Source organism: Pezoporus wallicus, unplaced genomic scaffold (assembly GCF_028554395.1).
Source record: "Pezoporus wallicus isolate ANWC-B61680 ecotype Strahan unplaced genomic scaffold, APGP_CSIRO_Pwel_v1 contig_593, whole genome shotgun sequence".
NCBI lineage: Eukaryota > Metazoa > Chordata > Aves > Psittaciformes > Psittacidae > Pezoporus > Pezoporus wallicus.
Window position 1 is genome coordinate 6,032,371 of NW_026642342.1, and position 14,696 is coordinate 6,047,066.

At 42.5% G+C, this 14,696-nt stretch overlaps 1 protein-coding gene across 6 annotated transcripts in view; it reads left to right on the plus strand.

The window, feature by feature from the left end:
- The window catches only part of LRRC8D (leucine rich repeat containing 8 VRAC subunit D), a 47,730-nt gene extending 33,664 nt beyond the window's left edge, over positions 1–14,066 (plus strand). For 5 of the 6 annotated variants that reach the window (XM_057429299.1, XM_057429303.1, XM_057429300.1 and 2 more), the window contains one exon: positions 11,128–14,066. In XM_057429299.1, the coding sequence (XP_057285282.1) occupies positions 11,130–13,700 (2,571 nt within the window). In that variant the 5' untranslated portion in view covers positions 11,128–11,129 and the 3' untranslated portion in view covers positions 13,701–14,066. Of the gene's footprint in view, positions 1–1,492; positions 2,025–11,127 lie in introns of those variants that run through there. The other variant, XM_057429304.1, reaches the window with a different exon arrangement.
- The last annotated feature ends 630 nt before the right edge of the window (positions 14,067–14,696 follow it).

Genomic DNA, 14,696 nt, shown 5'->3' on the forward strand with positions numbered 1-14,696 from the left:
ACCACCACCACTGCAGTGGAATTGGTGTTTTCTGGTGCCGTTACAAGATAAAAGCAACATTTGCTCCCTTGTTCTGTTTCATTTTGTGTAAGCAATGCCCCGTCCATCACACCTGCCCATAGAAAGATGGCTGGAAATGAAGGTAAAGGACAGTCCTGCATCTTCACCTCCTTCTGCACAGGACACCAGGGCAGCAAGGGAGGCTGGACTGCACCTCTTAAAGCCTTACGTGATGGAGCCATGATGACAGCCAGGACTCAAATCAGTGCTTGCACAAGCTCACACTTTGTTTCCGCTGGGGTTTTTGGCATGCTGTTGGAAGGGATAGAAGATGGTTTATCAGGAAAGGACCCTTCTCTCAGATCAGTATGAACCTAGTGCTGCATCCTGAACTTTCCTTGCTCGTTACCTGTGCTTGCACAGAACCTCCTGGGGACCTGGCTGGTGCCTGCTGGAGGATGTGAACATTACCTGTATGAAGCAGTGGCAACAAGGAAACCTGACTGTTTTGTTTTCCTGCAGTTAGAGGGCAAATCTTATTTCTGTAGCAGCTGAGGAGTAGTGTTTGTGCTGCTGTAAGTGATGAGTAACTTGCCAAAGCAAGCTCAAATGGCAAGTGCCTGGGGCAAGGGGAGGCTGCCTGCTCAATAAGAAAAGCTGCCTCTGGCCCTATTTCCCCATTTGGCCATCCAAGCAGATAGCACATTGGCTGTAAAAGTCGGACAGTGACATAGTACATGACTGCATGTCTATGAATGTGGCTGCCAAAAGTGTTATTGCGAGTGCATGGGGAAGGCTGTAGTGATGGTGATGAGGTGGTAAGTGCTGGAGCAGGAGTGGCATCTTGTCCCTCGAGATAGAATAAGATGTCTCCTTACTATGTTTTTATTTCCTTTGGGTTGAAGTACATACTCAGAAGGTTTCATTGTCTATTTTAAAACATACCTGGCTGGAAAGGGAAGATTCATTGTGTGTTTCACTGGAAAGAAAGGCTTCAGGAGCTGTTAATATTTAGTGCCTTACTTTTGAGATATCATCATGCCCAAACCAGTGGGAAGGAGCATGGCTCAGTATATAGGAACGCTGTAACTGTAAATAGATTTATCTGGACATAATGTTAAGCCTTTTCAAAGATAGTGGTGCATCAACATGTTAAGTTTGACGATACTCTTAATCACACTGTGATCCCATTTTACTTCTGGAAGCCTGATGGAGTTTGGTGTTTTGCTTTGGATTTTATAGCCACAAATATGCTTGTCACTGTCTAACAAATAATCACTTTGAGATTGCAAGCCTTCAGGGGCAAGGGTTGTCTGGCTGGAGAGAGCCCTCAGTGCAGAGGTTACAATTCCAGCTGGAGCATTTGGGTCAAATCGTGATACAAATTTAGCAATAGTAAATATTTATAGTGGGGGCTGTATGGATCTGTTGGTGTTGGTGAGTGGCGGCAAACAACACAACTGAGCCTCTCCGAACCTTTTGGCAGAGTTGGAAGCTTGCTTGTTAGAGCAGGAATGCTGCGGTCTCACATCTTTTGGGATGTTATTCTTAAGGCAGGATTTTGAATTGGGTTTTGAGAAAATAAAGCATGAAAAGGAAGGAGGTGATGTGAAGCCATCAGCAGGATTTCAACACAGCAGCCTGCAAAACGTGCATTGTGGCATAATTCCTCTTTATGCTGAAGTACTGAGATTGAAGTACACACCCTGAACCAAACAATTGGGAGACTAGATGGACTAAGTAAATAGCTTACCTCTTACAGAAAGCGGCTTAAGTTTGGAAGAGGAAAAAGAAATACAGTTAAACTTCAATAAATCCCTTTCAGGATAAACACTTCAGCTGCAGGCATTTTTCCTGGCATGAGACCAGTGGAGATTCTGCTATTGGAAGCTTGGCAGGAATGCGGTAACATTAATAAGTCATACTTCATCTGTTGATCAGAGCTTTACCTGAGAAGTCCTCATTGTTACCCGTCCGGCAGGATGTCTGAAGCGTAGAAGATCTCTTTGCTTGCTAAAAAGCAGGTAAGGTAGCAGGTTGGGAGCAGGCTGTGTGTTGTACAGTGTCTACCCAGGGTGTGGGGACACAGGATGGTGACAGGGTTTTGGAAGCTGCTTAGCACTTACCTCAAGTGTTTTTTGTGACATGGCTTTTAGAGCTAATCCTTGGCTTGAGGAAGTGTCCTCCCTGGGGAGCAAAGAAGCTGGGTGACATTTAAGTAGGAGCATAGTTTGACTATCGTCTGTAAAAAGTTGGAGAGACCTTGTGTTTGAAAACTGAAGGTGCAGGCTATTTATTGGGCTGTAAACTTGCCCTTTTGTATTTACTTTATATTTTTTTCAAGGTAGCTCTGTTTTGGCATCATGGGCAAAAGGAAAGGTGGAATTAAAGTGTCCTTTTCCATATCCTGATTCTCAGCTGAGCTTGATGATCCTTCCTACTGCTCTTGCCACCAAAAAGGTCTTGGCAGAAATAGAGGAGCTGTGATGTGCGGGTGCTTACATGTGTTCATGTATTGCTGGCTGCTTTTTGTTGCATTTGTTATTTTAACTTTTTGATTTGTGTGACCTTTCCTAGATGGCTTTTAGCTAATGGATATAACGGAAATGTCACTGCAGGTACTTGGAAGTACAGCACCTTGTATGTGTGCAAATCATGTATAGGAAACTTCTGTATAACGTGTAACCCAGTGAGAGTCACTGTTTGCTCTTCTGTCTAAAGAAATGACCCAGCTCAGGTAGGGAACAATGGAGCCTGTTCTTTAGTTACAGGAATGTTGTCTGTTCTTGGCTCTACACCTCCATGAGGATGCTGTAAATGTTCCCATGCAAGGTTGCTGGCATATCCATTAAAAATACAAAGAGGGAAAGTATTCATTGAAAACAACTTACTTTAGTTACTCAGTAAACCTGCTCCCATTCTGATGAGGATACAGTTTAGAAATTAAGTAAACCTAGACTTTAGTACCATGAGTTACAGTGGAGAGGTCATTTTGCCCTTAAGAAAGGCTATATTAAAACCTACAATAATATGAACTTCAGCAACGTGTTTCTTTCTCTTTGGTAGACACTCCTTCCTATTCTTTAGGTGTGTTTAGGGTGTGTAGTTAAAAGTACTAATATATCCTCTAATAAGATTTCTATCTTTACATTCTGTGGCTTAAAATCACTCAACTGGCATCTCTTGCCAAGTTCAATTTCTTCCCGCTTTTGAAGTTGCCCCAGTTCCAAGTGAATCCAGAACAAGATGAGACAGAGACTGGCAGCATGTGTGGCTGTGGATCAGGAAGGAGGACTTGGAGGAATTGCATGAATCGCTGAGTGCCATCTCTACCCGAGATCAAGCTATTTCATATAACAAACTTTGTAGCCATGCAGACTTCATAGGTCTTTTCCAACCTGGTTGATTCTATGATTCTTTCTCATGTAGAAGCAAATTAAACACAACATCTCAAGCTCTAAACCATTTTTAACTGTTCTGTTTTTCAGATTTCTAAACTGAAAGGGAAATGTATTTTTTTCTTTCTCTTTCAGTCCTTTCAATTACTTTTTAATTTATATTGTATCACTGGGATATTTTTGTTAGTGATAAAAAGTAGCCTGTAGGGACTAGGGTTACCAGATGTGCTTTTATTTTGATGCAGCTTGCTTTTGCATCTCAATAAATTCCCAAAGTGCTGTGGTCAGTAGAAGCACCAGATGTTTACTGTGTGTTGTTGTACTTCTGATAGCGGTCATGAAAACACTGCAGAAACATCACTGGCTAAAGGATGGGGAACAGCAGATCTGGAAATGGCAAAGGGATTAAATGTTTAACACTTGAATGCAAGCAGCTGCTGAGAGTTACGCCATCCAATAAACTAATTGCATTGTACATCTCTGGCAGCACAGGTTAAAGCAATTGCAGTAACTCACTTGTGTTTGTACTTGGGTAAAAGTGCTTAGTGTTAAGCTGGGGGTCTTGCACACACAAGTTGGGCTGTCTGTTCAAGAGTGCTGGTGTGGGGATGTTTTGGGAGTTCTGTGACGTGAGATACCAAGTGTTTGCTCACTGGTTTTACTCTAGTCTGGCTAGGTAAACCAGAAAATGCTGTTGGAAATCTGATCGTTCAGCCTTAGAATCACCTGCTTTGATCACTGGTGATGTGCTGCCTTGGGTTAAAAAAGGTATTGTGTACATGGTGGTGGTGGTAACGGCAGTGTAAGGTTTGGAGCGCATGTGCCAGGGCAGACCAAGGCATGTTCTTTGCCTTCATCTGCAAGGTCCATGGTACTCTGCTGTAGGGCTTCTGTTCAGGCAGCTGTGCTGTGCAAGACTCATGTTCTTCACCAGAGAAATTGCCAGTCAAATGCCTGGGCATTCATGGACTCTTACAAACATAAGTTCGGTATTCTCCTGACTGGGTTTAAACCACGACATCTCCCCTGCTGAGATCTGGCCTCATTAGTCATCTCTCCTGCTTTCTTGCATGTTGCCTTGCTACATGGCATGTTTTATAACTATAAAATCACATGTGGTGAACTGTAACACACAGTTTTATAATACTGAGCTCTTCAGAGACCCACGCAGAGAGATGCTGAAGGACCACTCTCCACTCTTGTTTCCCTCTCCCATCTCTTCTCTCATGCTGTTTATAATCGCCAGTGCTACCAACTTGTGTGAAGTGAGCATGGAGCAGCACTGCTGAACATTCAGAGCAGGATCTCTTTGAGGTTTTCAAGGTCAAAGGCTGACAAGTTATATTCTGAAAGATGCTGAGTGCCTGGGAATAAATGTGAATAAAACCTGAAGCTTGTACTTTTGGTCGAAGCAGCCCTCTTGTAAGAGCCTGGCTCAGCAGTACTGCAGTTGCTCATTTTCTGTGCTCTGCAGGCTCAGAACTCTCATGCAGTGAACACTGAGTTAATGGTGGTGGTACTCTTTGAGTGCTTTGGGGAGCTGGTCAGTACAACATTGGGCTCCTGTTTTGAAAGTCATCTTTAATCAGACCACTCTGGTCACTTACAGCAGGGCAAGAATGAGATATAGTTTGGAGTTTATTGTTAGGGAAATTATAGTCACTAACGCTGCTTTTTACACATCACATCGATTACAAAACCATCTGTGTAGGAGTGGCAGATAGCACTAGACCTTCAAAGATACGGTAAACAAGGAAGAATCAGTGTAAATACTTAAATAGCAGCATCCCAAAGCAGGTTAGAGTGTTTGTTACACAACCTGGAAAAGCCCAGCTTGGAAGGGCAGGATTTTTGAAAACAAAATAATAATAATAATAAAAATAGATTGAATTTTTGTAACTGGATTCTAATCTGGCATTGATCATAGAAATCAAGATTCATGTTTTCTTCTCTAACTTACAGAAGCCTAATATTTCTGTATGCAGTCTGTGAGAAATCAGATCTTAATACTTTTTTGTTTACCTAATTACTGTCAGTCAGATTAATGTTGTTCATCCAGATGGTGATCCCTTAGTCGGGGAATTGATTTACAGTCTCTATCAGAGATTATATATTCCCTTTAAGGGGGGTCCAGAATTATAGCTGTGCATTTGGGCAGTGGGATGGATGAACTGGGGAGATGCGTTAGTTGTGGGGGTTCTAGTTTGGGGGGTTTTTGTTTTCGTTTGGTGTTTGGTTTTGTTTCCTGAATAATGAATATGTGAGTGGTGTTAAAGGACCCTCCTTAATCACTTAAGTGTGATATCAAATAATAGCTTCATAGTTTTCCATATACATTTATATAATGATATTTAGATAAAATGAAAAGCTATTGTGGAACTGTTGTTCCTCATTTGAAATGTTTTTCTCTATAGGAAATCTCCTTTCAGCGTGGCATTTGTTGCTTTCTCCTTGTTTAGTTTCACTTATCCATTACACTCTCTTACACCATCTCTAGAATACTCCCTTCAGGGTGACACACAATTAATTTTATGTCAAATCATGCAGATAAATATTCCATCCCATAGGAATTTGCTTAGCCTGGAATATCAAATAGGCTAAACAAATAACAATTTGGTCAGTCAAGGGGGAGCCAGGCAAAATCAGACCAACTCAGATCTTGCAGATTGGTCTAAGACTGGTAGATTTGGTCAGTCAGACGTTCAGGGAAGAAACAGTGAGTGGGAATTGTCATGCAGGTCCTTATGTTGAATATGGTTTGGATCTTCCTAGAAAAAAACCACTAATCAGGAAGTATCCGATACCGTAAGCCATACTTAGTACACATAGTCCTTGTGTTCTGGTGGTAGTTAATGTTCTGCAGTACCTTCTGGTGCTGAAGAAGCAGCAAAACATTTCATATAGTAGAGCAACACTATACCTATGTTGTGTGTAACTGTGGAATGTTTCCTCAGCTTTTCAGGCTCTTGGTGGTGCCTGAGCTGCTGCTACTTGACAACTATCCAGGGGCAGTGCCTCAGCCAACACAATAAGAGCTGCAAACTGGGCTAGGCATAATGGTAATGTTTCCAGCTATATTAGCAGGGACAATTTCCCTCTGTTACTAGATCCCGAAGCCTACTGGTATCCTGGTTAAGCCACCTTCAGTTTGTCTTAAACTTGATCTCAGAAACTGAATGACCAATGCAGGCAACGAATATGTCTGTGTGCTCAGAATGCATAAATCCATTCGGAGGCTCTTCTCTGAATGTCTTTATGCATTATTTCACAAGGGCTCTGGGGTTCCTTACATGTGGTTCTGTGGGGAAGAAAGAAAAAGGGATGGTGCCATCTCTTTGATCTTTGCAGATTGTCTGTGAACAATTGATGTTTGCAACATCCTGGCTAAGAGGAATCTCATAATCCATTCTTATCACATTAAGGTCTAATTGCCTGCCTTAATAGGGATGGTGCAGAAGTAGACAAACAAAGGAAGTAGAAATGGTTGGTGGAAAGGAGAGTAAACTGTACAGTGGAAATAAACCTATGGTCACTTGATCAAAAGCAAGTTAGCAAAGCCTTTTAGTTATGGGAAAACTTCTTTTCTCCTTACTTTCCTGTGGGAAGGGAGAAAACCGTTTTGTTCATGGCAACACTTTTTCAACTAGAAATGTTTTCTCTATTATTAGGAAATTCTTGACCAGTTGTGGTGACAGGGCTGATTCAAGAATCTTTTTGTTTCCTGAAACAAAGTGGGCTTGTTCCGAGTCTTGGGAACCTGCAAGTGAAATGAGAGGTTCATGTGCTACAGTTCCGGTTTTATTTGTTTGTTCTAACTTTGGATTTGCTTTAAGTTGAAATATGCTTTTAAAACAGGAGGGGCCAGTGAGCTACCCGGGCAGACATGTTTTATCAGTAAGTACAGGAAGAAGTGGGATGTAAATAAACATTAGTGACATACCAATCTGCTGCTTCCTTTTCCTCTAACTTCTGTATTTAAGATAGTTTCTTAGGAAATAACCCCAGTATGTCCACTCTGTATCTCAGCATTTGCAGCCTGAAATATGTCAGGAGAATACACTAGGTTAATCACATTCTGAGCTCTTGCTGTTATAGCTTTTCTTTTAGACTAATGAGAGGATTACATTTGGCTAAGTATGACTTCTGAAATTGGTTGTTAACCCTTGATGTTTTAATGTGGGGCTGTAACTTAGAACAGTTATATTGTCAATGTCAGTTCTTAGATTCTGTTTTCACTGTAACTTACACAAGTGCGAAATAAAGTGGTTTTAGTTCTTACAGCTCCATATCAAAAAGCAGTGAAAAGGGAGGTAGTAGTAGGCTGCTTTCAGAATGTCAAGTTTTTCTACTTAAAATCTAAGAAAGAAGCAGTTGTGCTTAGAGCAGTTTATTTGTCTAGGTTAAAGAATTATCTGCTTCTTTCCTCCAGAAGACAGACTGCACCCAGTAGACTGCTGGAAGTAATGGATGGAGCTGGGAGAGGCTAATGTTACCCTAGAGCATCATCCAAGTTACAGAACTGGAGACAAAGGGTTTTGGGGGGGAAAGCCCAAAAGATCATACTGCAATAGGCTTGAATTAAAATCTGTGCTTATTAAAACTAAACTAAAATATGCTGGTTTAGAAAGGACACTGTCCTGAAATTCCATATTGGGAATTAAAACTCACTTTTCTTCAAGAACCACAATTTGCTAGTTTAGATCTCAGTGTGTCAAAACCCCATGTTCTAGTGAGCCTCATCAAGGTCCTTTCAGTGCACTGTAAGCCCTGAAAAGGGCTGAAAATGTATGTTTTCACCAGAAGAAATAATTATTTTTATTTTGTCTATTTTTCTTTTTATTCCTTTTCCTTTAAATAGCTTAAATTTAACCTGGAATAAAGAAAACCCAAACCCACTACACTACTGTTGTTTGGAGTAATCCTTAATAGTTTGATTTCTAAGTGCTGGCAAAACCAAAGTAAGTTAACTTCTATGATTATTAATTTAGTAAAATCAAATGCCAGTACATGTAGTGATGGATTTAAGACACAAAATACCACATTTATTTGCAGCCTGTCACTCAGAATGTCTTATGTTGTGTGTAGGCTTACGTTCTTTCCCTCTGTTTCTTAAGACTCGGATCATTTAAATGTTTTAGGCACGTGAGGACAGAAACCTGTTTTCAGCTCCTGGAATTGATTTTCCCTAGCTAGAAAAAAGAGTCTGCCTCTGTTTTATGAGACGCAGTGTTAGTAATACCACAGAGGGGTTTTTGTGTTTTGTAACTGCTAATCTCTGCCAAAACAGCAGCTCTTCTGTGAGTATCAGTAACTTGAAAGAAAAGACATATTTAGAGCATTGAATGTGGTACTTCTCCGTGTAAAGCTCCTGTTACACCACCCTGCCTACAGCTCCCACAAAGAGGATTACATGGGCTCTGTTGTGCCTCCTAACCTCTTTGAAATCATTCTGTGTCTGTAAAAAACAAGAGGTCTCATAGAGGTGATTTTTAGCTTTAGATTTTCTATTGATATTTCTAAGTCTCTACCTGGAACCACTTTGTGCTCTCTCATTTCTTTTCCACTATTTCAGTCGCTTAGAATAGCCACATCTGCCACGCTTGGGTTTCGGTGCTTTATCCATGTGTTCTTGTGACAGAAGCTAAAAGGCACCATCATCTTCAGACTGTAAAGGAATTCTGCAGGTTGTGCCCCGAACCACGGTGAAGTAACTTCTCGTCTGATCAGCTAGTACAAAGTTGAGGAAAAGGCTGGCTGCAGAGGAACGAGCAGTAGCAGTTACCCATCTTTGTCACAGCAGTGATTTTATTCCTCCTTCCCATCCATGCAGGAAAAACTTCCACCTCTGCTGCTGTTATAGAATCATAGAATGGTTTGGGTTGGAAAGGACCTTAAGATCATCCGGTTGTGTGGTTCTCCTGCCCTGGGCTGGTGGCAGTTGTGCCTTAGGAGTAAGGAGGGATCTGTCTGTTCACATTAGTACAAATGACTAATGCTATTCTTCTTCACATGGATGTTATTTAAATGTTAATTCTAGGGCAAGCAGTCATGCTGTGACTCAGTCTAGGTAAGCACTGGGACACAGTAAAGAACATGGGAGTTTGTAGCTAACTTGGAGTAAAGCACTGTGTAGCTCTGGTAGCTGTGGGGTGTTACTGCTCTGTGTCCTTCAGCATCTCCTGAAGCCACTACAGCCCTGGGCTGGTGTGTGGGGAAAGGCTTGGAAACCATGCTGGTAGGAGGCTGCTCGTGTGGAGCTGGGAATGCTGTAAGACCCTGACAGCTTGTGTTACTGATGAGGGAGGAGAGGTTGACATTCCCTGGAAAACAGAGAAAGATGGAAGTTCCTTCTGCCCATTCTCTGAGGAACTGAGCCTGAACTTTCACATTTTGGCAACTCTGCCCAAAGTACCGGTTGGGATGAGTGCTGCAGTGAGGTAAACCCTCTGCCTCTGGTTGTCTTTCCCAAAGCCTGGACTAGGTATGCAGTATCCTCCCAGTGAAAGCTGCTGGGGGCATTTGGGAAGACAGGGCTGGATTCATCCCTGTGGTGGAGGAGATGCATTCATCCTGAACTCCATGCTAGGCTCTCCAGCAGTGACTGCTGGCCTTTCCTGCACACCAACACCATGGGAGCTGCTGCAGGGCAGGAGAGAGGCTGATGTGTGCCTTTGACCATAGAGGCAGTGGCTGATACTTGAGTTCTGCATGTAGAAATGTCTGATATCTTCAGAGAAAATAGGCTAGAAATAATCTATCATGTTGTGTGTTCCTTGCCTGCGACACTGTCCTTCGGGGTTTGTACCAGTTGCTGGTCTGTACCAGTTGGTATGCTGCATGGATCTGATGCATCTTTATACAGCCTGCTTTGATCTCCTTGTGCTCTGCTAAGCTGGCTTTCTCCCAGCCAAAGGGAGTCAGGCTTTGTGTGATCATGTACATCCTGTCTCCTCCCCTCTCTGTGTATACACACAAGCTGCACATTTTACTTTAGAAATGGCAAATTTGGGTCACAAGTTCAGCAGCTAAATGATGATTTTACCACATCCTGCTTGCACAGGAAGCTGCTTTTTTAAAACATTGATAAGTTGAATCCTCTAGATTTTGTCAAAACAAGAAGCAAATGAAGCTGTTTAAAACTGTGGAGAGGTCTGGATTGTCACATGATTGCTTTGCCACTTTGTCTCACAGTTCATGCTTAAAGTGAATTAACTTCAAGGGAATTATAGTGCATTAACTTAAAGTGAAACCCTTGCAGCCTGCTCCTGTGTTAACTGGACTAACCAGCTTCCTGTAATCACCAGGTAGTGATGGTAACCTGAAAAAAAAGAGTTCTTTTAGTAGTACTGTATCAGTTTTCCTCCATTATGTTACTAGAAAGTTGTGGGAGGTTTTCTTATTGGTTGGCTGGGATGGATTTTTCTAAGGAAGGATTATTTCTTAATTAAACAGGGAAAAATTGATACAGGCCCAATGAATTGATAACTGTTTCTCACTGTAAAACTTCCACATTAAAAGTTATGCCAAATATTCTTGGAGTAGCTGCAAGACTTGTGCAGTGGTACTGAAGGGAAAGGAGCTAATCAATCTGGTAAGCAATGTGGATGCTCAGTAGCAAGAAGTGGGAACCTTCTGAGGGTCTGTGTGTCATGGTGTGATTGTTATTCCATGGTGAAATAACCTGCTCACCAGTCAACCATCCTGATTTTTTGTCTCTGTTCTCTCGTAGGAATGTTCACCCTTGCGGAAGTTGCATCACTCAATGACATCCAGCCAACTTACCGGATCCTGAAACCATGGTGGGATGTATTTATGGATTATCTAGCTGTTGTCATGTTAATGGTTGCCATTTTTGCTGGAACCATGCAGCTGACCAAAGACCAGGTGGTCTGCTTGCCAGTTCTGCAGTCTACTGTAAATACAAAGCCACAACCCAGCACGTCAGGGAAGGCTGACTTCACCACTGTTGAAACAACCACTGGTCAAGGAGAAGTAACATCAATGGGAACGGTTTCTTTTGGAAGTGCCCCTACTGTAACACCTGATGTACTTCTGAGCAGAGCTACCTCTTCTCAGTATCAACCCACTGAATCAGGCCAGGAGCTGAAAAAGGAACAGAAAGATTCCTCAGGCCGTAAAACCAATTTGGATTTTCAGCAATATGTATTTATTAACCAGATGTGCTATCATTTGGCTCTTCCTTGGTATTCTAAGTATTTTCCCTATCTTGTTCTCATCCATACTATCATTTTAATAGTCAGTAGCAATTTTTGGTTCAAATATCCCAAGACTTGCTCAAAAATTGAGCATTTTGTGTCTATATTAGGGAAATGCTTTGAGTCCCCTTGGACTACCAAAGCCTTGTCTGAAACAGCATGTGAGGACTCGGAGGAGAACAAACAGCGGTTAACTGGTGCCCAATCCCTACCCAAGTATGTTTCCACTAGCAGTGATGAAGGAAGCCCAAGTGCCAGCACTCCCATGATAACTAAGTCTGGCTTCAAGTTTTCAGCTGACAAGCCAATGATTGAGGTTCCCAGTGTCACTATCTTAGATAAGAAAGACGGAGAGCAAGCCAAAGCACTGTTTGAAAAAGTGCGTAAGTTCCGAGCTCACGTGGAGGACAGTGATCTGATTTACAAGCTGTACGTTGGCCAGACTGTCATCAAGACTGTCAAGTTCATATTTATTCTCTGCTATACTGCAAACTTTGTCAACACCATCAGCTTTGAACACATCTGCAACCCAAAGGTGGAACACCTGATTGGTTACACCCAGTTTGAGTGTACACACAACATGGCTTACATGTTGAAGAAGCTGCTCATCAGCTATATTTCCCTCATTTGTGTCTATGGCTTTATCTGCCTCTACACCCTTTTCTGGCTGTTCCGAATACCTTTGAAAGAATATTCCTTTGAGAAGGTCAGAGAAGAGAGTAGCTTCAGTGACATTCCCGATGTCAAGAACGACTTTGCATTTCTCTTGCACATGGTAGATCAGTACGACCAGTTGTATTCCAAGCGCTTCGGTGTCTTTCTGTCAGAGGTAAGTGAAAACAAGCTACGGGAAATCAGTTTAAACCATGAGTGGACTTTTGAGAAGCTGCGGCAACATGTTTCCCGCAATGCCCAGGACAAGCAGGAGTTGCACCTCTTCATGCTGTCTGGGGTCCCCGATGCCGTGTTTGACCTGACAGATCTGGATGTATTGAAACTGGAGCTGATTCCTGAAGCTAAAATCCCAGCGAAAATCTCCCAGATGACAAATCTCCAGGAGCTTCACCTGTGCCACTGCCCTGCCAAGGTTGAGCAGACTGCATTCAGCTTCCTGCGGGACCACTTGAGATGCCTTCATGTGAAGTTCACAGATGTTGCAGAGATTCCTGCGTGGGTGTACCTGCTCAAAAACCTCCGGGAGTTGTACTTGATAGGCAACTTGAACTCTGAAAACAATAAAATGATAGGGCTCGAATCCCTCAGAGAGTTGAGGCACCTGAAGATTCTCCATGTGAAGAGCAATCTGACCAAAATCCCCCCCAACATCACAGATGTGGCCCCACATCTGACAAAGCTAGTCATTCATAATGACGGCACTAAGCTTGTGGTACTCAATAGCCTTAAGAAAATGACTAATGTCGCGGAGTTGGAACTGCAGAACTGTGAACTGGAGAGAATTCCCCACGCCATCTTCAGCCTCTCTAACTTACAGGAACTGGATTTAAAGTCAAACAGCATACGCACAATTGAAGAAATCATCAGTTTCCAGCACTTAAAAAGATTGACTTGCTTAAAGCTGTGGCACAACAAAATAGTCAACATTCCTTCCTCCATTACCCACATAAAGAATTTGGAGTCTCTTTATCTCTCCAATAACAAACTCGAATCCTTATCAGCTGCAGTGTTCAGTTTACAGAAACTAAGGTGTTTAGACGTGAGCTACAACTCCATCGCGTCAATTCCAGTGGAAATAGGGTTGCTTCAAAACCTGCAGCATTTCCACATCACGGGCAACAAAGTCGATGTTTTGCCAAAACAGTTGTTTAAATGTGTTAAGTTGAGGACTTTGAGTCTGGGACAGAACTGCATTACCTCAATCCCAGATAAAATAAGTCAACTGCTGCAGCTGACTCACCTGGAACTGAAGGGAAACTGCTTGGACCGCTTGCCAGCCACACTGGGGCAGTGTCAGCTTCTCAGGAAAAGCGGGCTCATGGTGGAGGATCACCTCTTTGATGCGCTGCCCTCAGAAGTTAAAGAGGTGTTGAACCAAGACACAAGCATTCCCTTTGCTAATGGGATCTAGGTGGAGGTGAAGTGCTCTCTGGTAGCTGACTTCTAAATGGCATATGCTAAACAGTATGGCGATTGCGAGACCATGCGGAGGCAGGACTGCTCTAGCAGGGTTAGAAGAGGTGTAACCAAGTGTTCAATGTTTGCAGTGTTTAGAAAGATTATTTCCAAGATTTTGGAGAGGATAATGAACCTGAATAATCTCAATTCCTTTTTTTTTTTTTCTCTCCCCTTAAATTGTTTGTAACATGGATGCTGCCGCTTTTGAATGTTTACAAATTTGCTTGCCTGCTTAAAGTAAATGATTAAATTGATGACCTTTTCTTACTATGCAAGTTGTTCCTTAAGGTCTGGATTTACTTTAGTGCATTATTGGGGGGGGGGGAAACACAATGATAAATGTATACAGTATGGTCCTAACAGCACTCAAAACACATGTTGATGTGTATTGTTAGTGTTTAGCCATCCTCCAGTGAAACCAGCTTGCCAGCTTGGCTGTGCTTTGAACTGCATCAGAACCACCATTTACCTGCATTAAGGTATGTGGCTTGCATCAGGCCAAGTGTGTTTGCCTTCTTCATCCTCAACACCTCATGTTATTGGGTAAGATTTCTGCTGTGGTCCAGTGTCTGGTACTTCACACTGGCAAAGACTGGTCACATTCCTGCCACTGGTCTCTCCCTCAGTTTCCATAAGGCTCCTCTGCCACACCATCAGTAGGTGGTAAAAGGGAGAAACACTGCCACTTGGCTTCCAAGTTGGGGGTAGTTTTCGTATTTGAACTGGTTTGCAAGGCGACTTGAAAGCCATCAGACACCACTTTACTGCTTATGGTTTGCTCCTCTTCTGAGTTTTCAACTCAGGGCATTTTATGAGTTGATGATTGTTGTTTCACAAGCCTTGCTTAGGAACTGGGATGTCTGCTGCATTTCCTAGACTGATGACAGAGGCATAAGAGTTGTGATTTACCCAAATGTGATTTAGCTTTACCACCTATTGTGGTTTGTCT